This window comes from Netta rufina, assembly GCF_964035555.1.
Source record: "Netta rufina genome assembly, chromosome: 19".
Taxonomy (NCBI): domain Eukaryota; kingdom Metazoa; phylum Chordata; class Aves; order Anseriformes; family Anatidae; genus Netta; species Netta rufina.
Window position 1 is genome coordinate 3,835,412 of NC_140143.1, and position 23,962 is coordinate 3,859,373.

General features: G+C 53.4%; 2 protein-coding genes across 4 annotated transcripts in view; one reads left to right on the forward strand and one right to left on the reverse strand.

Annotated features, from left to right (window-relative positions):
* ACSF2 (acyl-CoA synthetase family member 2) overlaps positions 1-23,962 on the forward strand; it is a 38,846-nt gene that overhangs the window by 12,996 nt on the left and 1,888 nt on the right. For 2 of the 3 annotated variants that reach the window (XM_084298423.1, XM_084298425.1), the window contains 9 exons: positions 249-367; positions 863-1,025; positions 1,465-1,560; positions 2,605-2,753; positions 3,320-3,411; positions 4,543-4,619; positions 22,391-22,498; positions 22,624-22,775; positions 23,285-23,426. In XM_084298423.1, coding sequence (XP_084154549.1) covers positions 249-367; positions 863-1,025; positions 1,465-1,560; positions 2,605-2,753; positions 3,320-3,411; positions 4,543-4,619; positions 22,391-22,498; positions 22,624-22,775; positions 23,285-23,426 — 1,098 coding nt within the window. The remainder of the gene's footprint in view (positions 1-248; positions 368-862; positions 1,026-1,464; positions 1,561-2,604; positions 2,754-3,319; positions 3,412-4,542; positions 4,620-22,390; positions 22,499-22,623; positions 22,776-23,284; positions 23,427-23,962) is intronic. The other variant, XM_084298424.1, reaches the window with a different exon arrangement.
* Positions 5,998-14,107, reverse strand: CHAD (chondroadherin; the record flags this gene model as incomplete). Its single annotated transcript, XM_084298426.1, is given in 5 exon segments — positions 5,998-6,849; positions 8,962-9,107; positions 9,310-9,473; positions 13,224-14,014; positions 14,017-14,107. Coding segments are annotated over 4 exon segments (1,188 nt in total). The 3' UTR covers positions 5,998-6,849; positions 8,962-8,965.

Below are 23,962 nucleotides of genomic sequence, written 5' to 3' on the forward strand. Positions count from 1 at the left end.
TCTTTAAGTTTCAGTACCACAGCTCTTACTGGGAAAGCGTGAAAAAGCTCCAGGTTTAGTCCGGGGAGTCAGCTCATGTGCTTCGAGAAAGCAGCCATGGAGAAAATCCCCCTGAAGTGTTAATGGCCAACTCCTGCTGCGTGGGGTCACAGGGCTGTGCACATTCTTGCATCAGTGGTGACTGCTCTTTACCATGTCCTGACATCAACCCAGGATGACTTCTTATGAGTGTCTGTCTCCCTTCACAGGTTGGCTGTAAGGCACTGGTGTTTCCTACTCAATTTAAATCACAGAAATACTATGATATTCTAAAGCAGTCATGTCCTGAGCTAGAAAATTCCAGTCCAGGGGGAATAAAGAGTAAAAGGTGAGTTAGGTACATCTGGTATTTTTTCAATGACCTCACAGCTGTGTCCTGCCTCATGTTCTTTCATTTACACATCACAAGCTCTAGAGGAGGAAAGAGCTGTGCAGAGAGCTCTCTTTTTAGCATTTTAGGTACTGATGTGGGAAGCTTGCAACAACTTTGTGGACCTTGACATCACTATTCTTTCCCTGTTTGGGCTTTGGCTGTCATTGCCAGCAATTAAAGTGGCTCTTGGTGGCTCACTTGAACATCCTGCACGCGATTCCTCCCTTCTAAACTAGATTTCAGATTTAGAAATCGGTGTAAGACTCCTCGAATACACATATCCTTTGTGAACTGCTCTAATGTACTTCTCTTTCTTGTGGTCTGATAGTTTGGTCTCATCTGAAGAGAACAGGTTAGGCTGTCCTGGAAGTTTGCCCCGACTAGCATGTGGCTATCCAGACAGTTTTCTTCTCTCTCTGTTCTTGTTGATGGTGTGTGTCTTTCTGCCAGGCTGCCTGACTTATCTGTCGTCATTATGGTGGACTCCAAGCTGCCCGGCACCTTCCACATGAACGAGGTGATGCAGGCTGGGGACAGCAGCCACATGAAGCAGTTAAGAGCCTTACAGCAGACCCTGTCCTGCAACGAGCCCATCAACATTCAGTTCACTTCAGTAAGTGCTTCTGGCTGCTCCATGGCTTGTGCTTGGGTTCCTAAGTGGGCAGACAGAGAGAACCGTGTGAGGTGCTGAGCATCACGCTGCCTTCTGCACTCTTAGACCAAGCCCTGGTTCTGTCTTTTTCCAGCCTTCTGCTGTAGGATGGAGAGTGTGTTCCAGACTTGTTCCCATTCTACTTCTATTCTTCCTGCTCAGCCTTTTGGCACGAGGTGTTGTGTGAATTTGTCCAGCTGTAGTTGGGCCACTTTTCTCTTGCCTGATTTGGGACTGAGATGCTGGTAAAGAAAAAAAAGTCTCTCTGGTCAGAATGAAGAATGAAGTGAAAGATCACCCCAGAATCGCCTGGGGAAAATGCCTGGGAAATTGCCCCAAAGAACGCTCATACCTCATCCTCTAAAAAGGTGACTTCATTGCAGAATGTTCTGTCTTTCAGGGGACAACAGGAAGCCCCAAAGGAGCCACCCTCTCTCATAGGAACATTGTGAATAATGGCAACATGATTGGCAAAAGACTGGGGATCACAGAGCAGGTGGGTCTCGTTGGGAACACAGGGGTAGGATGGTCTCTGTGCGGAGAGAGGTGGTGCTTGCTCAGCCGCAGGGCAGGATGCCACAACTGGTACTGAGGGCTACTGAGTGACTAATGAGGTGCTGGGCAAGTTTGGGAAGTGTAAACTCTCAGAAGGCTGAGTTTGTTCTAACAAACAGTTCGTGCTTTTCAGGTCACCTTCCTTACAGCCAGCAGATGGAAGGACCCTGCTGTGTTCTTCCCACATAACGCTTTTATTTTCAGTGGAGTTGCACTGAAGTTGCGTTTTAGTTTCATGTGAAGTTTTTTGGAGAGAAAAAAAAAAGGCATTTTTGTAGGGGAAAAATAGTGAAGTGGATTGCTTCTCATTTTGGTGAATACTCATTTCAAACAACTACAAGGCTCTAGATGCCAGCTTTGAATTCTATTGAATGAGGTTTTAATGTATTTTACATGCCTTCATTCATGTCATGTACACAGTCGTGGTACTCAGGATATGACCTTGTTGAAGCTTTCTATTTTTAGCTCCTCTTAAAAATCATTAAAGGCAAATATTTTCTTTTGAAGTTTTGAAGTAGTTATTTCTCACACAACAGCTTTAATAAAAAAAAAAAATAGATGGGTTGTTTCAGTCGGTATTGAGAGCTTTTGGTGTTTTAAAAAACACAATAAAAATAAAACCGTGTGCCATATCCTGCGTATTTCATAGCACTACCACTGTCTATTTTGGCATATTGTAGAGTAACATGTAAGCAGTACCCGACCAAGAAGTCCAGCAGTCCAGCAAAGAAATGACATTGCAGAATTCCAGAATGAAATTTTGATGTGAAAAAAATTCCTAAACTAATTTTAATTCAAGGCAAGAAGCATCAGAGCAGCATTTTCATCCAGTGGGAGCACAGATGAATGTCAGGTTTCCAGCAAGTTTTAGATGAACGGAGGAAATGCCTCTGTTGAGGTCTTTGAGCTGTAGCAGTGAGATGGGCTAGGCAGGGACTGGAAGATCTCATCTCCTCACTGCTGTCTTTGTTTGGCTTGATCCCAGGACTATCGTATTTGCCTCCCTGCGCCCCTCTATCATTGCCTGGCGTCGGTGGGAGGCTGCATGGTGACGGCTCTGCACGGTTCCTCCTGCATCTTCTCATCTCCGAGTTTCGAGGGGAAGGCGACACTGGAGGCAGTGTCTCGAGAGAAGTGAGAGTTTGTGTGTTCTTGCTACGGAGGAGTTCCATGCCCCGTGGCAGTGCTTTCTTCCCCTGTCTCACCTGCCAGCCCATTGCTCACGCTTCCTTCCCACAGCAGGAGAGGCGTGTTTGCGGGTGCACATACTTGCAAAGGCTCTGCAGGAGGGCACTTCTGCAGTTGTGTTTGGGAGTTTGTCACGCTGCTTTTCTCCCAGGAATGAGAGAAAGTCAACTGTTTTCTTGGTTTGTGAGGGCTGCTGTGTTTTTACACCCAGCCACTTGCCCTTCTCCAAATGTAGCTCTGCTGCTGAGGTGCTCGCGTTTCCGGGTTGTGCTTCACGTGCAGCTTGTAGAACAAAGCAGCTGTGGTTGTGTTTATGCCTATATTTGTATATTTTTATATGCACACGTGCATGCACCCTGGTGGATGTATTTACACCCCGATGAGGCTCTTGTGTTGTGCCTGCCTCTGTGCTACTGCCTCTGAGGCCCAGAGTGTGATGGGAGCAGGGTTTGGAGCTGTTACTGCACTGGGATCCAACACTGCAGCTTTGCCTTTTCTCTCCCTTCTCGAAGATGCTCCTTTTTACATGGCACGCCAACCATGTTTATAGACATGCTCTCCCAGCCAGACTTTGACTCCTACGACCTGTCGTCTCTCCGGGGAGGTAAGTTTGACAACTCAAACAGAAAAAGGAAAAACACTGAGAAATTGGATATTATTGGTCCCCTGCTGGGAGGCTATATTTAGCTGTGTGAACAGATCACTCTCCTGGAGGACAAAGTTCTGTTGTGTGAGTCTGTTAACCTGATGCCACATTTACTTTCCTTGGGGTTTCCTTCAAGACCTCTATATTTTTAGGCCTCTTCTTTCATCTTAAAGCAGTCTAGGGAAGGACTTTTCTGTTTTGTCTGCTGTGGGGTAAGCTGGGAAGCCTGATGCTGCTCGACTCTCTATCACCAACCACCGCTGTGTGGCAGCAGACACTTCGTGTGCTTTAAGCTGGTGCAGTATCTAAAACGAGAGCTATTCTGTGATTTTCTCTGACCTAAAGTTTCCTGCCTGTTTTTAAAGTCATTCGTATAAATACTGGAGCACGTGTTGTAACGTGTGCGTGAGCTTTTTCTCTCATCTCAGACAGCCTCAGAAATAGCTGAGCACGACAGCTGAAACAGGGATGCCACCTGTCTTTCCGAGGCAATGGCAGCACAGGGGGGAGATGGTGCTGGAGCATAAAGAAACACCTAGAGCAGATTATCTATTCGCCCCTGTTACGTGAAGAATGATCCTTGTCTCATCTCGTTCTCCAGCAAAGCCTATATATTGCCCTGCTCTTTCGTTCTGTCATCCTAGGAGAGATTTGAACAGGTGAAAATGTGATCTGCCCTCTCCCAAAAGGGCTGGTCTGCTTAAGTCAGAAGGAAAGGTTTTTGTATTTGTGGTGGTAGATGATCTATGGGAGTGTTTGTCCTGCTAAAAATCTATGCCTCTTTCTGCTCTGAAACTTTCCTTTTCTGGAACTGCAGCTTGGACTCGGTATGTGCTATAGAGTTTATTTTCCTAATAAGTGAACTCTGCCAACCCTTAATTCATTCAGGAAAACTGGCCTTGCTGCAGCTTTTGCGTCTAGAATAACTAGGACCTGTATCCTTAAAAATAGAAAGTATTTTGACAGGAACCGGTGTATCCCAAAGGTCTTGCCAGCTTTTAAATCTAGGAGCGTGGAACCTTCTGAGAGACTGCTCCTGTGAATAAACAGATGGTTTCCAAGACACTCATCTTTTCCTCTTTCTTCTAGGAGTTATTGCAGGTTCCCCCGTTCCCCCTGAGATCATGAAGATGATTTTAACGAAGATGCACATGCCAGAGACTGTGGTGAGTCATGGTTGCTGTGAGCAGAGCTGTCAGGGTCGGTTGTTGTGGTGAGACTCTGGGTTTGTGCACCTCGGGACAGCTGTGCCAGAGCTGCAGGGGTCAGGTGTGATGGGAACGGGGGCACGAGGCTGGGCTGAGGAGTGAAGATGTAGAGGGACTGGAAGGGAGGAGGGGAATTCTGCCTGCAAACTGCTGGGGCGCCTGGGGAGGAAGCCTTGTAAGAAGAGACGCTTCGTTTAGTGTCATCAGCTGAGCTGCTGCTGGTGTATTTCAAAGTTTATAAACCCTCGTGTCTCCTCATACACGCCGCAAGGATGAATGGTTTGGGGAGAGGTGGTTCTGGTTTGTATTGCTGGGGGTGGCCGCATGCGTTCGTCTTGCTGCAGAGCTGTCGGGTTTCTTTCCCCACTGGGGCTGGATGCAGCTATAAAACCTCACGCACGCCGCGCGTTTGGGAGGCTGAAGGTGGGAAGGGAACGATGCAGACACGCGGCAGCAGGCACTGCCCTGCCAGGACTGCAGCACGTGTGGGAGGACGTGCTTCTGGGCCACTGCATGGCCACCGCATGGCCACGCACCCGCGGGCCTGTACACGAGCACCAGCGTGTCCTGCATGGGGAGGGGACAGGCCATCAGCAAAGGGGCCCTGGCACGCAGGGTGATGGCTTTCTGAGGTGCTGGGAAATGCTGCAGCCTGCGAGCGAATGGCTGAGCCAAAAAAAAGAGCTTTTCTGTTTTGCTTTAAAGGAAACAAATTCTGCCTCAGTGCCACACCACTTGCCAGCGCTGAGGAAGGATTCTGTTGTGGTGGCTGAACACATGGGGCTTGGCGTCAGATTAGGCTGTTGTTGTTGGCAAATCCGGCCCTCGCCAGCACCAGCAGCCTCGTAGGCATGGCTGTGTGCTCGGGGGTGAACCGGGAGCAGCCAGGGCATCCGTCCTGGGGCTGTCTCAGAGGCAGCCAGAGTTTTTTCCTGGATGTGAAGCTCTTAATGCTGAGCTGAAAACACCAGCCGGTGCCATCCCCTGGACTCTGTCAGATGACAGCCATCTATTTTTATAGTAGGCCAGAGTTCAGCTTCCCAAAATATTTTCAGACATTACTACAGCCGCCCGGGACTCGTTAGGTGTCACCCGTTCCTGCTTTGTAGAAAGAAAAATAACAAAGCCCTCCTCTCCCAAACAGTCACTGTGCCCGTAGGATAAAGAGGATTAAGTCTATATTTGTACCAACAGCCTCGTGTTACTTCTGAGCCCTCAGACAGACACCGGGAGACTGGGCAAATTCATCTTTGCAGCAAGAGCTTTATACAGAAGATGTACATAAGAAAATATACAATTTGATTTCTATGTAGGAAACGGAGGAGATTCCATCCTCTTAAAGGTCATTTACACTCAGTTACAGAGGAATAAATATACATATATTTATATAACTCTTTAGGATTAAAAAACACAGTTAAGTTGCAACTGTGGCATTGTGATAGCCGTGACAATAAACCACAGTCATCCTGGTGTCCTGCTAGATCCTCTGGAGTACGGGCAGGGAGAGGAGGAGGGGTGCTGGAGCACGGTGCACACCTTCTCCCCTGGGACATGCGTGTACCTTGGGAGACCCCACAGGGTGGGAGGGAATCCAGTCTCAGCTTGCTTCAGTTTCAGCCTTTCCCAGTACTGCTTCGCTTCAAGATTTCTGCCTGACTTAGGGAAATCGCTGCCTTTCGTAGCAAAAGGGCAGCTCTGGGCATCGCTTCCCCTATCATCCTCAGCCCTGGCCTGCAGGGATCCCCTCCGGGGGTAGGCAGAGGAGTCTTTTTTGCATGGCTTGAGCCCAATTTTCCTGATCAAGCAGCTGGGGGAGAACGCTTCTGCCTTCCTACTTGCTTGTAGGATCAATCAAAACAAAGTGATTGATCAGGGCTGTGGTTACCTTGCCTCGGGGGAAGATGACTGTGTTTTACCGGCAGGATCTAGCTTAGCTCGTCTTAGTATGCTCATGCATAGTTTAGGTTTTAAAAATGCCTCTTTTAAAATACATAGATGTTGGAAAAGCTTGAGAAGGTGGATTCCATCCTGCGAGCAGCAGAGAAGCGGGGATTCGGAGGAGGCTGGAGGTGTTGGGATATATCAGATATGTTTCCTGATAGGTAGGAGAAGCTTAAGGAAGGACTCGGAAGTCAGTAGTTTTCTGGTGGTTGGAGTGACCGGTCGCCAGGACAGGCCATACCAGGGCCTGCTAGGGGGAAAAAAAAAAAAAAAAAAAGAAGTCCACATGGTTAAGGGCATTTCTAAGCACATAAATAAACTCCGAGCTTTTGTTTGTTTTTATGCTCAGTGAGTGAGTGAAGCCCATAATTGAAAGTGAAGAATTAGGGGTCAAGAGGCCGTAACAAGTTCCCACCACAGAGGAGATGTGTTAGTCCTGTCTCCAGCCTCTTCTGCCAACTGGTTATCTGCCTCCTGAGTATCTGACCCGAAGTGTTCGCAGCCAGCGAGTGCTTCCTTTGTAAAGGAAGAAACCCGAGAGCAGTGAAATAAGATTAACAAGGGAGTTCAGGAGCAGTGAATTGTTTTGGTGCCCCAGTTCTGAAACTCCAGAGCAGGCAGAGTTTTTCGAAAATGCCAAACAGCCTTTCCTCTGAAACGTGGTTCCTGTGCAGTGACCCAAGTCACCGTTCAGCTCTGAAACGTGTACCTGTGCCTGTAGAACCCAGCTGAGAAAGCTGCCTGGCTCTCAGGAGGTGCACGGTGGGGTCAGAGTTGCTTCATGCTCCTGAAAATTGTGTCACTGCACTGAACTGGGTCTGTGTGCTTGCATTTTGGCACTCACACCCGAGGGCACCGAGCTTTGTCTTCTGCAAGACCGCAATAAATAGGTTTTCATTTCACTAATGCTCCTGAACTTGCTGGGTAAAAGCTGCTATAGGAAAGCCAGGTATTGTTATGGTTTTCTTACTCTCCTCATAGAGGAGTGAACTGAAATTGAGTTCAGACAGGGAGAGAAGGTTAAGAAGGGCCAGGTCTGTGAATAACACACATTTAAGCATTGTGGTTTAGGAAACTGAAGTTTTTCCATCTTTAGTGCGGAACTTTACCCGCCCTATATGAAACGCCTGGTATTTCCATGTCTGATCCATAAAGCCTCTGGCACTACAAGATAAATAATCACTTCAGGACGGCTCGGAGCCGCTGGAACCATCCCTGACATTTTGGTCATAAATTTACCTTCTCCATTCTGTCACACACCTCCTCGGTGACCAAACGGCCATACCTGGGCCTTGGGCTCCTGCCTGGTCCTTTCCTATGTGAGAGGGCACAGCGACAGCTCTTGTTCCTACAGTGCAGAGCAGGGTCACTGTACTTTACTTAACAAATAGGCAAAGCTCCCTTCCTTTCCCAAAAGCTTACGAATTTGCAGGCTCATCCAAAGTCCTTTGGAATCCATCCAAGCTCCAAATCTCATCCCGGGATGGGGAAAAGAAAAATGCTCGGGGTGGAGTGATGACAGTTGTGGCTTTCTCGCGGCTCCGTGCTCTGAACTGAATGCTTAGCACTTTCCAGTTGTTAGAGGTGTTTGCGTGCTACTTTTTCACGGTTTGTGTTTGCATTGGTGGATGTCAGCAGCTCGCTGCTCAAAGGGAAGGCAGCCCCGTCTCCTGAACCACCCTCTGGCCCAGCACACCTTATTCAATGGGTATTTACCGTCTCGCTCCTCCCTATTCTGGGACCTTCATTTGAAGGCGCCAGCCTTTGTTTATGAATGCCTGAGCGGCTTGGATGGACCAGTAGTTGTTAAAAGGCAGGTGCTGGGCTGGGAGCTGCTCCTCCTGGAAGATATTTGTTTTCCTACGGAAGATGTGGGCTGGGCAGCCTGGGGCCAGATTTCCCAGCCTCGTCTTGCTTTTGAACCAGACCTGGGAGCACCTTCACTGGGGCAAAAGGCTGAGCATCCCCACTCAGTTGGGGAGGTAAGGTGTGTATTATCCCGTCTCAGGGCTGGAAGTGGGCTAAATCCACCCTTCATCTGACACCTAATTACAGGTTTCACCCTCACTTGCTGCCCCAGGCCTGTCCTTAGCTCGGTGTTTGCTTTATGGGCTTGACTCCCTCCCTGCTGCTCCAGGCACATTCCCTGCTCTGAGAGCGTGTGGAGTCCAGCACCTCCCAGGAGATGGAGCAGCTCTGAGCGCAGCACCAGCAGGTGAGTTTTGAGGCAAATCTCAGCGTTATTGCCATCTAAGTCAAAAACCCCACTAACCCCGCTGGCCCTGGGGCTAGCTGCGTGCCTGTGTGAGACGTGCCTACGCCCTGCAGGTAGGAGAAAGGGTTCCGGGAGCCCTCTTACGTGCTTAATGACGGCTTCCCTTCCTGGACCTCTTGGTGGGCAGCTTGCAGGCACGCAGGGCAGGGGTGTCTCGGATGGACTGCCCCCGGTACTGCGCGGGCGTGGAGCACGTGTCCTCCGTGCGGGTACGGTTGCCCTTCAGCCACCTGGGACACGAGGAGGAAGAACACAGGGAGCTTACTAGAGGCATGGCACACTGAGGGCACTGCTCACACCACACACACACACACGTGGCAGGCCGGGGAGAGCTGCCGGGCTGGCTGCAGCCTTCAGCAATCCCCTCCTGCCCGGCACAGCCTGGGGAGAGCCCGAGGAGTTAGGGGAGGGAGGAGGCGAGCGGTGCCGTACTTGCGCAGATGTGCCAGCTGGCAGGTGCAGTGCCAGGCGTTCCTGGAGAGCGTCAGGGTCTCCAGCTTGTCGAAGGGGAAGTTGCGGGGCAGCTGGGTGAGCCGGTTGTTCTCGAGGTGAGCCGTCTTCAGAACGGTCACGCCAGCAAACGCGTTGTCTGCAAACTAAGCACAGAGGTTTACGCTGAGCGGCGCTGAGTGAGAGGAGGGGAGATGTTTTCCCGGGTCCTTGAGTGCTTCCATTCAGGATTTTCAGTGGCATAAGTGTGCAGAGAGCAAGCATGTGAGGGGAGGGGAGAGTCCTGGCTCGCTGGAAGCTCTACAAAGCTACGGGAGAGGTGTTGTGCTGGGGGGTTCCTGGACAGTCTCCTACCTGAAGAAAGCTGCATCCCAAATCCATGCAGGATTGCCTTTGCAGCTACACCCCTAAATAGAGCAGAGTCTGCCAGTCCTCTCTAATTCTCGAGCCATCCTTCTCCATTCTAAAAGAAGGTATTTTCTGGGTATATTCCTTTCCAAGGCTGGAAACCCTCCCAGTGCCTGCCCTGTCCTGGAACGGCTGAAGGAGGGAGTGTTTGTGGCGTCTGAGGGGCCTGTAGACTTTGGCAGTGCCCAAGGGCTCCGAGTGGAAAGTTACACTTGGCATCGGAGCAGTGCAGAAATAGAGACAGGTTTCCAGCACCTCAACCTCCTCCATTATTTTTTTTTCTCATTTCTAGTAGGTTTTTGCAAGGGATGCTGCAAGACTTGCCTTCTCTTGATTAATGGGTAGCCTTTAAGGGAGGGCTTCCCCTGCCGAAGCTTGGCGTGGCTATGGCCCCAGCTTTGCAGCCCTCTCCTCTCTTTTCCTTCAGGCCTCATTTCTGGGTTTGTTTTTGGTTTTCGCAGCCAATGGTTACTCGGGTTGGAAAGTTTCTTCTTGAAAGCCAGCCCATCAACACAGGCTTTCTTGGAGGTGATGAATTGGAGATGGAGTTGTTGACACACGACCTTGGCCACGACGAGCCATTCCTCCCTCTGCCTCAAAACAGGGAAAAGCTTTCTCAAAAATGCAGGGAGGAGATTCGCCAGGCCTACCAGAAACCCTCCGAGTCGAGGACCTGTGCTTCCAATCACGCTTCAGACAGGACCACCAGGGTGTGTTCAGGCTCTCCAAGCTGCAAAGCTCGTCAGAGGGAAAGGTGCTATTTTGAGCCGTGAGCTCCAGCGATCTTTCAAATTAAGCAGCGTTGGATAGGTTTGGAGCTTAGCTAAGAGAATCCCAAAGTGCTGGAGCTGTTGGGGCCAAAGCTGGGCTGGTGGTGGTGGGTTTTATGGTGCTGATGGTGAGATGCTGACGTGCTGCCCAGCGGGGTGCTAACCTGCCTGCCCCGGCTGCGTGCTGGGTTGGCCAGCAGGGCTTCATCTCAGCCTCTCCTTCGTCTCCCAGCCCCATGAGAAGAGGCAGTACCTGCAGGTAACAGCTGCTGTGCTTCCTGCCAGAGGGGCATTTGTGACAAACGGGTGAATTTCCCGTGATCTGAGTGGAGGATTGCTGTTGTGATTCCTTTTGCAGCCCCCAGGTGACAGGGGAAAGGGAATTCTGTGGTTGTAGAGCTGCAAAGCAGCCCGAGGGCCATCCTTGCTCTGCTCAAGTGCCACGGAGGCTGTGACTGTCACATGGAATGGTTTTGCACTTGATCAGCTCTAAAACTTCACAACCACACAAGGAAAAGCTAAGGGTGATATTTTTATGAAGGAAAAAGAGCTGCAGTTCAGACGTCAGCAGCACTTAAAGTGATTTCCTAGGTCATGTGGCCCCTGTGATTAGATGTCTGCTATTAGGTGTCTGCAGAGTCTGCATGTGGGCCATTTGGATATGAGGTCTGCTGAAGTTTTGAGGAGGAAGCTCAGAGCTGGCACGGGGACTTTGTTTTCCTGGAGGGGAAAAAAAAAAAAAAAAGCCCAGAAGCTGCAGTGGCCACCACTGGTAAGCGTTGATCCAGTAAACTGGTGTCTTATCAGGACATTGGGGAGGAAAGGAGGCAGCTGGCTGCAAAAGAGCCCTGTCCCCAGGTGGTCACTGAAAAAAAAGTCTTCCTTGCTGGCTAGAATTGTTAAACCTTGCTTTCTGGCCAGCCCTTATAAATCTGTCTGCAAACCTCTGCAATTTCTTTGAGGTGTCAGAACCTTTTCCAGCTCTTTTTTGGCTGTTGCATAATTGTGTCTTGAGTCCCTCAAGCTCTGTTGTGATCTGGGATCGTGCTTTGGGTTAGAAGATTCAGAAAGAAAGGTATTTTCCTTGACTTCATAGAAGCTGCAGACACCATCAAAGAGCAGATCGTGTTTGTCTAGCTAGGAATCTCGAAGGCATCCTGAATAAGGAATGACAGACACCAGAGCAGTTCCTTGATCTGTCCTTATCCAAATATTGTAGGTGGTCTTCTAACTGACTAGGTCATTGCTACACAAGACAAGATTCATAGACTTCAAGTTTTTCTGATGCTTTTTGATGGAACCAAGGGCACTTGATTCTCTGGAGCACCCCAGCACCCTGAGTTAGTCAGATTTCTTCAACACCAAACTCGGGACCCTGGTGCCCGTACAGCTGGTGGGACATCAGTGCTGCAACTTCTGGCTTGTGCGTGATGGGACTGCCTGGAAACGGAGCCTACGAAAGCGGTGTGACAGCGTGTGTAGTGTGGCCCCCAGGGAGGTCAGCGGGTTGGGTTTGGGGTTGGTTACTCCCCTCCTGGAGAGGTTAGTGCTGGGAGTGGGCAAGGGCTCAAATACTGATGGTATTGACTGCTGTGCTCTGTGGTAGCTCTCGGTGGGTTTGTTCTTTGACTTACAGGTGATGTCCTCACCCCCTGAGACCCTTTGGGCTGCCCTTTGTTGCCAAGAAATTCCCTATTTCATCCCATCTTTCTGCACGCAGTGGCTGTTGCTGTGCTGTGAAGTGCTGCCCTGCCTCACCCGGCTGCTCTTTGTCTTTGGGCTTCTTGGCCAAGCATCCTCCCAGGGAGAACTGCTCTCCTCCCACGGAGGCTCCCTCCCTTCCCAGCCTCACAAGGTGCACCTAGGCTGTAGGGTGCTGCTCTTCCTGCACCGTGCTCCTCTCTGTTCTTGCCCTGCTGCCTGGCATTTCAGAGGTCCCCATGCCAGCAGTTCCCTGAGTGCGATGCTCCTGACTTTGGGTCGTGCTTCCTCACAGAAGAAGAAGAAGGGGGTTGTTTTGCCGGGATACCTGAATGTCCCTCCTCCTCCCTAGTGGGAACAGGGCCCCTTTGTGAGGTGCTGCGAGAGTTGCTTCTGAGAGAGAGCATCAATAAACAAACCTCTCTTTATAACGTGTAAGGCTGGGAGGCGGGGGGGGGGAGGTGAAGGTGAAGGTTCAGGTCTACCTGTCTGCAAGGCGTGAGCACAGAGCTTCTGCTCGTGGCCCCTCCTGAGGAATCTCCCCCTCGCAGCCAGCAGCGAGCACCCGGCTGAACGAAGGAGGCCGGGCAGCTCGGCTCTGCAAGGTGGCAGTGCCCTTCAGCCCCTCGTGTGCAAGGCGGATGCTTGGCTCTCATCCCGTGCCCCGGTCCGGGATGCTGGAAGGCTGCCGATTGTCCTGGAGCACCCCGAATACTTTCCCAATGACTGGTGTGAGCTCCAGCTCAGGAGGGGATGTGCTGCCTTTCCAAGGAGTGTGATCAGCCCCGGATCATTTGGGTTTGCATCAAACACCCCACCAAAAGGGCGGGGTGCATCTCTCATCCCTCGCTTGGGCTGGGTGAGGGATTTTTTCAGCTGTGCCTCGCTGTCTGTAGGCCCGGATCCCCCCCTCTCCTCTGCAAACCAGGGGAGGGACAACGAACTGAGAGCTTTGGAAGGAAGAGAATCAAGCCCCGTGCTTCCCATCCGGAGCAAAGGGAAAGAGAAAGGACTCACCTTTTTCAGTTTCATGTTGTCCAGGTTGAGAGTCTGCAGGTACCGCCCGAAGGACTGGAAGGCGTTGTCGGGAATGACCTCGATGGGGTTGTGAGAAAGCTTCAGCTCCTCCAGCACCCGCAGCTTGCTCATGGCGTTCACGGGGTAGCTGCTCAGCTGGTTCTTGTCCAGGTGCAGCACAGCGAGGTTTTCCACGTCCTCCAGGGCCCCGGGCACGAGGCTGGTGAGGGAGTTGTCAGAGAGGAAGAGCCAGCGCAGGTCTTTAGCACCGCTGAAGACCCCTGGCTTCAGCTCCTGGATTTTATTGCTGCCTAGGTGCAGGATAAAGAGGTTGACGAGAGGGGAGAGGATCCCTTTGGATAAGTCGGGGATCTTATTCTGGTCCAGGTACAGGTAGGTGAGCTCAGACAGGTCATCAAAGGCTCCTGGCTTTATGACACTGATCTGGTTGTCGGTGAGATAGAGGTAGACCAGGCTCTTGAGCCCCCTGAAGGCTCCCGTCGAGATCTCCTTGATCCGCGAGCCCTGGAGGTGAAGGGACACCAACTTCTTCATGTCCCGGAACCCGTTGGTGGGCAGCACGGGGAAATTATTCTTCTGCAGGTTGAGCAGCCGCGTTTGCTCGGGCACCTTGGGGATCTTCTTCAAGCCAGCGTTGTCGCAGATGACGTGCTGCAGGTCTCCGCCGTGACAGTGGCAGCTCGGGGGACACGCCTGCACGCTGCAGGCGAGACACGCCAGGAGGACTCCGAGGAAGAAGCCCGACCGAGCCATGCTCAGCTCAGGAATCGGTGCGGCGGGATGGGAAGCAGCAGCAGGAGGAGGAGGAGGAGGAGGAGGGAGATGGGTGGGAGAGAGAGAGAGAGTGGCTGGGTTTGCAGCATGCCGAACACAGCCCTATTTATAACGTTATTAAAAAGCAAAATCCCTTCCCACAAACCGCAGGCAGCAGCCAGTTGGAAGCAAGTGGCTTTGGGAACTTACTGCGAGCTTAACCCCTTGGCACCAGGCGCTGGAATGTCCTCGGCGCTGCCGGGCTCCGCTGCAGCAGTCACCGTGCAGGGGTGGTTTTTGCAGCAGGGAGGCAAACGGGCAGCAAACCTGCTCTGTGGGGAACCCCTGGTCCCTGCTGAGCCAAGCGGGGCCCAGATCTATCAGCAGGGGAAAAAGCGACCTGTTCCTCTTGAGCGGCAGCCCGAGGGTGCGCAGCGAGGAGCGCTGCTGCTCTTCGCAGTCACCTGGGTGGCCGTAGGTGCTGAAGCTTTCAGCAGGCTCCCAGGATTTGTTTTAGCCTAGGCTGGTTTGGGGAGAAGCACTTTTTTGGGGGAGAAGGACCTTTATCTGTTATCACAGAGGAAGGGTCCTGGAGGATTTTGTCTTGCTGATCTCAAAGGAGTTTGCTCGAGGAGGGACCGGAGCAGAGGGGAGAGAGGCGGTGCCGTGCCCGTGGTCACCAGCCCTGGAGGTGCTTTTGCGATGCAAAATTTGGGTTGAAGACCTTCAGGTCTAGGCTGACCGAGGAGCTTGGTCAGGAAAGGGAGCACATTTATCATTTATTGCCGCGTCTTCCCCATGGAGTGTGACACGAGGGGGGGTTCTCAGCACGTGGAAATGGGGAGCAGCGGCCGCTGCCTTCCAGCAAGGGATGGGGCAGAGGCAGAGCCCGCAGGGAGGCGGCGAGGCGCAGGCTGGTGGACGGGACACTGAAGGAAGAAACGCCAGCCGGTGGTGCTGACAGCGGGCCTGATCTGGTGAGGTGCAGGGCAGGGCTCGCCAGACGAAGCTGTGGGCAGGGGTAAAGGGATGGAGAAGCTGCAGGAGGGAATTGCAGCGGGACTGGGGCCGTGTTGGAGGAGCCGCTGCGAGACGTGGTGGTGCAGAGGGGTGCTGATGCGCGGGAGCTGCCCCGCTCTCCCGACACAGACACACAAAGCAAAGCAGTTAAAAAAAAAAAAAAAAAAAAAGCCCCAGCGCCCGCTCCTGGGAGCGCGAGGGGAGAGATCCAGGAGTGGCGGGGTGGGGTTTGGAAGTGGAACATTTTGAACTGATTTGCAGCCAGTTCCTGGCTGTAGCAAACAGCTGGGAGCCCGGCACATAACCGCGAGCTTGTTGAGCTCGCTGCTGCTCAGCCTGGCCGCGGAGCCCCAGTGGAGCTTTTTGCAGAGGCGAGACAGTCTCAAGAAAGGGAGGAAATCCAAGGGCTGCCTTAGGACACAGACTGGCTTATTCACCGAGATTTCTGGGTTTTTCCATTGTTGCGCCGAGGAATGAGGCAGCGCCACCGAGCATGCTCCAGGCGTTATGCAAAGGGCCTGGCAGCCCCAGCTCCGCCAGCAGCTGCCAGGTTAAGCAGCGTTTTCGCGGCGTGATTAATTTGGGGAAGAAAGAGAGGGCTGCTGGGGTGGGAATGTCGGCGCTGGGGAGCCCGTGGGGCAGGTGGCATTGGCTGGACGGGGCAGCTCGGTGCAAACCAGGCCGTGTCGGTCTTCCAGTGTGTGGCAGTCCCCACGTGCAACGCCCTGCTGGTGAGCAGCTGGGGCCTCGCCGCCCGCTTCAACGTGAAATAATTCTCCCTGCCTCGTCCCCCGAGAGGTGCTGTCACTGTGGGACCCCAGGGCTCCTGCCGGAGGGACCTGCTGCAGCGCTTAGTTGTGGTTACTGCAGAATTTAAAACTCTTGGAGCAAAATAATGCTGATCGGTATTTTTGCTTATACCTGATTCGGTAGCTACTGAGTTGGGCACGTGCTTTGGTCGCTGGAATCTCTCTCTGAGTGTCTTCAGCACTTCGAGGCAGTGAAAGAAGTGCACGGACCCCTCCAGATTTTCCTCCTTTGCTCCAGGTTGATCAGGACTGAGTGTGCCCCTCCGGCGTGTGCCATTGGTAAAGGGAGCTGGGTGAAAGAGTGGAAAAGCAAACAATTCACCTCTAAAACATTCTCTTTCTACTGATCGATTTTTCTCTGAGCAGGTCCAACTGCCTTAGGCTGACTCGAATCCATTTGTTGAACAGCTCCTGAAAGTTGTGTCCCAGCTCTGCTGTGCAAGAGCAACTGATCGGTGAGATTCAAGGTTCAGCCTGTTTCTGTTGGACAGTGGAGCCAGGAAGTGGATCTGAGCTTCCTCCCTGAGCGCAGCTGATGTTTGATCCTTGGTTTTCTTATCCCCTTGCAAAGATTCACTGGCTGACAGGTCGCCATCTCTGCGGAGATTTCTGCTAGCCTGGGTCAGATGGGAGCTAAAAGCTGGTGAGGTCCTTGCAAACCCCACCCGTAAATGCATCCCACCCACGTGTATTCCTAGGACAAGACCCCTTTCAGAGTCCAAACCATGGAGACCTCAAACCACGCTCTATTCTTTCTTCCTCCAAGGATACATTTCCCTTTCTTTCACCCTTTATCTACGTGAGGGTTGAGCTTGCAGGCTCTGGGGGCCAGGGAGCCTCTCTCCCCGCATGGACAGGCGCATTGTGGCAGGACAGGTCAGGCTGTGGGCTCAGGTAAGCGCTGCGTTTCCCCGTGGTGCTGCCGGGAGGCAGTTGCCCTGGTGCTGTGCTGGTGGGAGGGTGTCCCTGCCCCGCAGAGCTCCTCACCAGCACAGCAGAGCTGGGAGGATGCCGTGTTATTTTTGGTCCTGCTGCGGGGTGGCAGCAGGGCAGCGCTACTGGGGGAAAGGTGTCTGCCCGGCGGCTCCCTTTCTCCGGGCGCAAACGGTGAATAAAAGGGAAGTTCTTCCCCCTCGTGTTTTTCATTTCCATGCCTCGGTGAGCACATTCCTGCGGCGGGAGCCGGTTGGCATCTGCCACGACTGGCACCTCGCCTGGCTGCGGGGAGAGGCCCCTGGGCTCCCAGCTGGTTGTGTTTTGCCTGGCCTTCCCCCGCTGGATTTCGTTGACCGGGGGATGAGTCAGGCCGGCCAGCAAACACGTAGAGATCCTCAAAAGCTCGCCTGCGCCCCGCTCGTGTCCCGGGGGTGGCTTGCAGTCTGCTGGTGACAATGGCAGCAGTGTCAGCCCTCCCTCTGCAGGGGCAGGAGACCGCAGGGACCTGGGTCCCGGCCAGCCCCGTACCTCGCAGCTCCCCTGGGACTGGTGCTGCTGGGACACGGCAGGAGAGGCGGGATTATCTCACCATCCTCTCTTTCTTAATTGATTAACAGTTCTGCAAACACTCCCGGTGCCTAGTCGTTCGCAGACGTTGGGCTCCCCTCCTCTCCTCCTTGGAGGCGTTGCGGGCTGAGCAAATAAATACAGTTTTTGAAGCAGTATAAATATAGATTTGGGGTGTTGCTTTGCTGCTGCAGGTCAGGGCTGTTTTGATACAACATTGGAGATGGTCTTTTCCATGTTTAATCCTTATTTTTGTTAGCACGAACAGCTCTGGTATATAAAGACAGCTGCACATGTACTCCTCCGTGTTAAAATATTCCACTGCTTGCTTTACCCTGATTCTGCAGCTTCGGAGGGGATCCGGATCAAGCTGTGCGTATCAGTAGCAGTCACCTTCCTCATGTGGCAGCAGTGCATCTGGCCTTGGGGCCCAGGCTTTCTTTTTTGGCAGGAGATCTGCCAGCTGATCAACCACTGCACGATGCCATGGGCTTTCCTGGGAAGCTCCTGGCTGTGCTTTGTGCCCCCCCAGGGCCCCGGCCATCCCCAGCTGGTCGCTGCTCTGCCTGGCGCTGCTCTCCTCTGCACACCTGCCTGCTCTGAAGGACACCGGAGCTCTCTCCAGCAGCACACCACCACCGATCAGCCCCCCGAGGCTCCTGACTTTCCCAAATGCTCCCCAGCGGTGAGTCCACGCTGTTCCCAGGACAGAAATTCAGCTCCGCTCGGCGGCAGCGTCCCTGCCTGGCCCTGGCCAAAGCGAGGGACCCGTCCGGCCCCACCTTGCTGCTGGGGGAGCTGACAAGCTGCTGGTTTCAGTAGCTGCACGGGCTGTAGGAGCACGCTGTGAGAACATTTCAAATGGTAACCTCTTACATGGCATGGAAACAAGAAGGCACCAGGCTTCCAGCTGTGTCTTCGATGCGGTCTGTTCCCCCCACACCGAGGTTTTGGGGCCAGTTTCCTCCTCCAGCGGCTCTGAGCATTCACACACCCCCAAACCAGTGCTTTTCTGCCTTTTCAAGGCATTGTTTCTTCGTGTTCCCTCTCTCTTTTTCCTTTTACTCCACTTCTCTAACGGCAGTGGCACCCCAGCACCAGGGGGAGTTCATCCCCTGGCACCCCCTTCCCTCGAGCTGCCGATAAAACACCGAGGTCCTGCACGTGCCTTTGCTGGTTGCCTCTGGGTGGTGTTTCTGCAGTGCTGGCGGGGCTGTTGGGATACTTGCAAGCCTTGAGACTTCTGATCAGCCTGGAAAGAAGAGAGGAAGCTTTAACTGCAGACCGCAGGGAGCAGTTTGTACAGGAGTGACCGGCCAGGCACAGCAGGCCAGCTTTCAGCTGGCCCGGGCTAGCTGGGTTGCCGTTTTTGCAGCGGTCTCCTCCCGTGGCGAAGCCATTGCGTGCATCGACACAAAGCCAGCGCTTTGGGCACCTGATATTTTTGGGAACTCTCAAAGGCCCGTCCAAAACTGGGCCTGTTTGGCAGCAATTTGTGTGGGGAGAGATGCCAGCGGGGTGGCCACCCTTGGTTCGCCCTACAAGACCTGCCTGTTTGCGGCCCGGTGCTTTGACACAAAGATGGTAGTGTTGCTGTGGCAGGAAATGAAATCTCGATGTGACACAGGCTGGATGGGATCAGAAGTTGTTTTTTGCAGTGGCAAAGTTGACCTGAAGGTGCAGGAATATTCCAATACAATCCGGGATGGTGGGATAGCTCCAAAGCAATGAGATCAACGCCCCCCGGGGACGGCAAAACTCAGGGCAAGTGAATGAAGATCACTGCTCGGCTGAGAGCAGGTTGGAGCTGGCTGCTGAGGGAAGGGCTGCAGTTAACTTTGGTGGAGATATCTGAGACAAAACACTCAGCATGGGTTTAGGAATAATGAGATCCATCCGAAATGTTACGCCGAGCAGGGTTCAGAGAGCTTGTCAGAGGTCCCGTAGCACATCTCGGGCTGTCAGGCTGCTTTCCGCTGTTTGTTACGCCCTCTTTGAAGTCTGAAAATCCCTATTATTTCACGCTCAATTTGCCTCTCTTTTCCGAGGCCAGCATTGTCTTCAGCAAAGCTCAGTCTCTGTGCATTGTAGTTTGGTGGTTCGAGGCCTGGAACCGTTCTCGGGGATGGCAGAACCAGAGGGTCCCGAGGGCTCCCCTCCAGCGCCCTCAGGTCCTCGTACAGAGCCTTCCCCTCCACTTCCACCTGGCATAACCCCTCCTGGGGTGCTGCGGTGCTGAACCTGCCCTTTTCTTGCAGCCTTGGGGAACAGCAGAGCTCAGGGGAAGCGTTTGGTTTTATTGCCATCGAGGGTTTGGGAAAACTGGTGAGCACGGAGCTGGTGAGACTTGTTCCAAGCTCTGCAATAAATTAACGGCACGGCTGGGAAAAACCCAGGGTCTTCAGAGTCCCCTCTCTACCAGCAGGTCAGCCTGCTGTCCGCGTGTTTGCCAAGGAGACTGGAGTCGGATTGGTTTTGGTTTTAATTTTTAGACGCTGCCTTCTTCGGGCTGTTTTGCCTGTTCCACAGTGGCCGCTGTTTAAACAGCGCTAGCAGGAAATGTTTTTGAAATGTGCTCTAAAAAACACCGTCCTGTTAAGACGCTCTTTTTATTCCCAGTTTAGACAGAGACTTGGGATTCACGGAGAATGAATCTCTTGTCAGGAGGAACAAGTTAGGCAGCAGTTTGTGCTGGAGCTGTCCTTGTCATCGCTGAAGGCAGGATTGATCGGCTCGCTGGGTGTTGGGAGGTCACTTGCGGCCCTAGCAGTAAAAAAAAAAAAAAAAAAAAAAAAGCTTTAAAGTCAATTCTATTCTGTTCTCTCACAGCTCCTCTCCAAGCCAAGAGTCCGAGCCGGGCTCTTTGCCACCGAAAAGCTTTGCTTTGACACTAGATATAGCTCCAGTGGAAATTATGGATCTGATGCAGAATTTACTGGGTGAGGTTTTCTGGCCTGAATTACACGGGATGACAAGGCTGGATGAGCATTAAGTGTCCCTTTGGGTCTTGAAAACTCGGAGTCTTCGTGGCTATCTCCAAACTCAAATTGCTGCGTGGGGTTTTGTGGGAGCCTGGATCCATCTCGTGCTGACACGAGCTGCGGCCGGGCTGGAAGGAGCCCTTGGAGCCAGCGCCACGCGTCCGACGAGGGGAGGGAAGGACGGCAGGGCCACCGGGAGGGCTCGCTTCAGCCTCTGCCTGGATCCAGGGTGTGCAGATGAGGAAAGTGCTATCCGGAGAGCTTCTCTCTGAAGAGAGAAGTGCAGGAGCACAGGAGCAGCGTGGTGGTGCCCAGCTGCTGGCAGGAAAGGCAAGGGAGGAGCCCCAGCTGGGGGCTCAGGGGGGAGGTTTTAGACCCACGCAGCTCCTTGGGCTGCATCAGGAGGTGCCCATTTCCCTGGGCTCACCCCTCAGTGGGGTTTCTGGTGACACAGCCGTGCCACCTCCAGCCTTGAAGGTGCGAGGGTGTTTATGGGGACAGGCCACAGGGCAAGGCACGGATCCGCAGCGTGTGGCTGTGCCCGCGGTGCAGGGCACGCCGCCAGCAGCTGGCGGAGCCCAAAGTGCCCCGGCACCCGCAGCAGCACCCTGCGAGGGATCTGCGTGCCGCTGCCTCTGATTACAGGGCTGGAGAGATCTGGGGAGGCAGAAGAGATTGAGTCAGGGTTTGGCCGGGATCCTGGGGCTGATATCCCGATACATCCAGCAGAGTGAAGCAGAAAAACAAAGGCATTGGGCTTTTTAATGAGCGTTTGAGATCTTGGATTTGTGTCTCGTCAGTCATTTGATCCAGCCACAGGACTTCTATTAGTGGGTGGAAGCGAAATCCTTTCTGAGCATTAAACACTGTAGGTTTCCTCCCCGGCTGCTAAGCTATCATTACGTCTGGTAGGAGCCTATTTACAGTCGCTCCCCTTGGGCTGCCAGGCTCCTAGCAGAGCAGTTTGCACCAGATGGTCCCGGCAGCACCCTGGAGACGATCTCCTCCAGATTCCTGGCTAGGAAGAGGCTCCCACCAATCGGCTCAGATTCACGCTGACCCCGGTGTAGTCAAACAGGAGCAGCAGACGTCACGGCAGGCTGTGCCCAGCGTGAGCCTGGAGCAGAAAGAGCCAAGTGCTCCCCCCAGTGTGACGTGGAGCCCTAAGGGCAAGGGCCCTGCTGCAGGTCAGTGGATTGGAGCTGCTCATTTCACTTTGAAGACATGGAGGGGAAAGGAGCAAACCTTCCTACATCAGCCCTTTCCCAGCCATACTTTCCCGACCAAGCAGCCACTGGTGATAACGCACAGAGTGAGTTGGAGAGGTCAGAAGAGTGCATCCCACTGCTGCCACGCAGCTTCCAGCAGCTGGAGGTGAAGCAGAGGTCTCAGCCTGGTGCTGGAGCTGCCCAGAGCGCTCCTTTCCTGCCTCCCATTGCCTCTGAGCTGCTGAGCTTGACAGGCCGCAGAGTTGGGCATAAAGAGCTGGAATTTTCCTCCCAAGAAGTGACCTTCAGCCGAGGTGACTCGGTGCCTGCCGCTGGGATTAGCGCTGAGGGAGGGTTAGCAGCGAGCAGCTTTCGTCCTGCTGTGAGGCTTTCGATCTGTAAATGCAGCTGCACCGAGCGCCGTGCAGCCTCGTGATGCCCGTAGGAGGGTTACAGGAGCTGATGTCTGCACAAAAGGATCTGGAGCAACCAGCCGTGCGGTGGGGCACGTGGTTTCCCACAGGAACCCGCTGCCAGCTCCAGGCTTTTCCCCAAGTGATGTCCGAGGTGCCCCGAGCTGCAGAAGATGCAAGATGAGCTCAGCACCTTCAGCAGATGGCTGCAAGGGCACAAAGGCAAGTTCAGTATCTGGCCGAGATGGCAGGGAGTAAACAGGGCAGGGCTCGGGGAGACATACAGAGGTTAAAAAAGAGGAGGGCAGGCTCTGCCAGCCTCCAAGTAACTGGACATAAGAAAATGTCCTCTTCCCATCCACCCCCACTTCCCGTGTGGTCGTCACTGGCTTCATCTTTCCCAAGCCTGTAGCTGCGCTGCCCCCTTTCCCCTTGAGGCATCTTTTCTCCTCTTCGCAGGTTGCCTACGGGACCACAGAGAACAGCCCGGTCACCTTCATGGGGTTCCCCGATGACAGCACTGACAGAAGAACCGCGACGGTGGGGTACATCATGCCCCACACAGAGGTGAACAGGGCCCTCCCTGCCTGCTCCAGGTCCTCTGTCTGCAGCAGCCCCGGTGCTGGCGTTGGGGTGCCTGCTGCAACGCCTGGCTCAGTGCCCTGAGGGCCCTGCTTCTCTTCCTTCTGTAGGCAAAAATCGAGGATCCAGAAACGGGGAAGCCCCTGCCTCTGAACACCGCTGGGGAGCTTCAGATCCGTGGCTACTGCGTCATGCTGGGGTACTGGGACGACCCCGACAGAACGAGAGAAGTCATCTCCGATGACAAGTGGTACAAAACGGGGTGAGCCTGCAAGCAAAGCCGCCCTTCTGAGGCCGTCCTGCAGGGTGGCGCTGGATGGGGATCGAGGCGCACGCGAAGGGTTTGGCAGGGACTTCCAAAGTGGGGAAACCTGAGCAGATTTAGGGCTTTGATCTGTCGGTCCCTCACCGTGAAACTTCAGAAGAGCTTCCAGCACCTCGGTGCGAGCTGCTCCTGGAGGCTGGGACAAGCTTTGTGTGGTGGTGCTCCCTCCAGGAGGGGAAGGGTTGGGGTTCGTGCAGCAGGGACGAGGACGGCAGCAGCGGGAGTGTCCTCCCCGTGAGCCCGAGTGTTTGTGGAGATGCTGCCAATGACTGGAGGTTGTAGCAGGAGCTCTCTGAGCTCTGCAGGAGTTTATTCCATGTGTTCAGGTGGCTTCTCACCCGGTACCCTCCAAATAATCAGACCTGGCCCCCCCAGCAGGCTGGGTGGGCGTCCCAGTCATTGTTCCACCTCTTTGGGGTAGGGTGAGGACTTCGGTGTCGTTGCAGGGACATCGCCTGCCTGGACGAGCACGGCTACTGCAGGATTATCGGCCGCTGCAAGGACATGATTATTCGGGGCGGAGAGAACATCTACCCAGCAGAACTCGAGCAGTTCCTCCACACCCACCCCAAGGTGGAGGAGGTGCAGGTGAGCGAGAGGGAGCGGGAGCAGGGGAGCAGCAGTGGTTTCTGCGGTGGGAAATCTGTGCGCAAAGATGCCTGAGCCTGCTTCCTCTGCTCTCAGCTTCTCCTTTAGCGTGATGCTGTCTGGCAGACAGGAAGGGGCAGGCAGAGCTTCTGGGTCTTTCCTCTCCGTGGTGCGGGGCACACAAGTTCAGGCAAACTCCTTGTGCAACAGCTTCACATCTGCGGAGCAACGACTGCCATTCTTTGGTTTTTAAGCTGCCTGTCTGCTTTCATAACGCTCTCTGAAATTCTTACTTGGAAAGCAGACTGAGAGGACAGTTTTTACTGAAAATTAATTACTCTGAGCTCCTAAATCAAAAAAAGACTCCTCCAACGAGTCCCTGGAGATGAGGAGTTAGACTCAGTCTTATCCGTTCACAAGACAGAAATGATTTGCAACGTTGAGCAGCTGCTCCCAATCTGCTGGGATTGTTTTCCTCCAGGTTTTGTGCCAGACAAGTTTCCCCATAAATAAACCAGTTATTTAGTAAGTGTTGT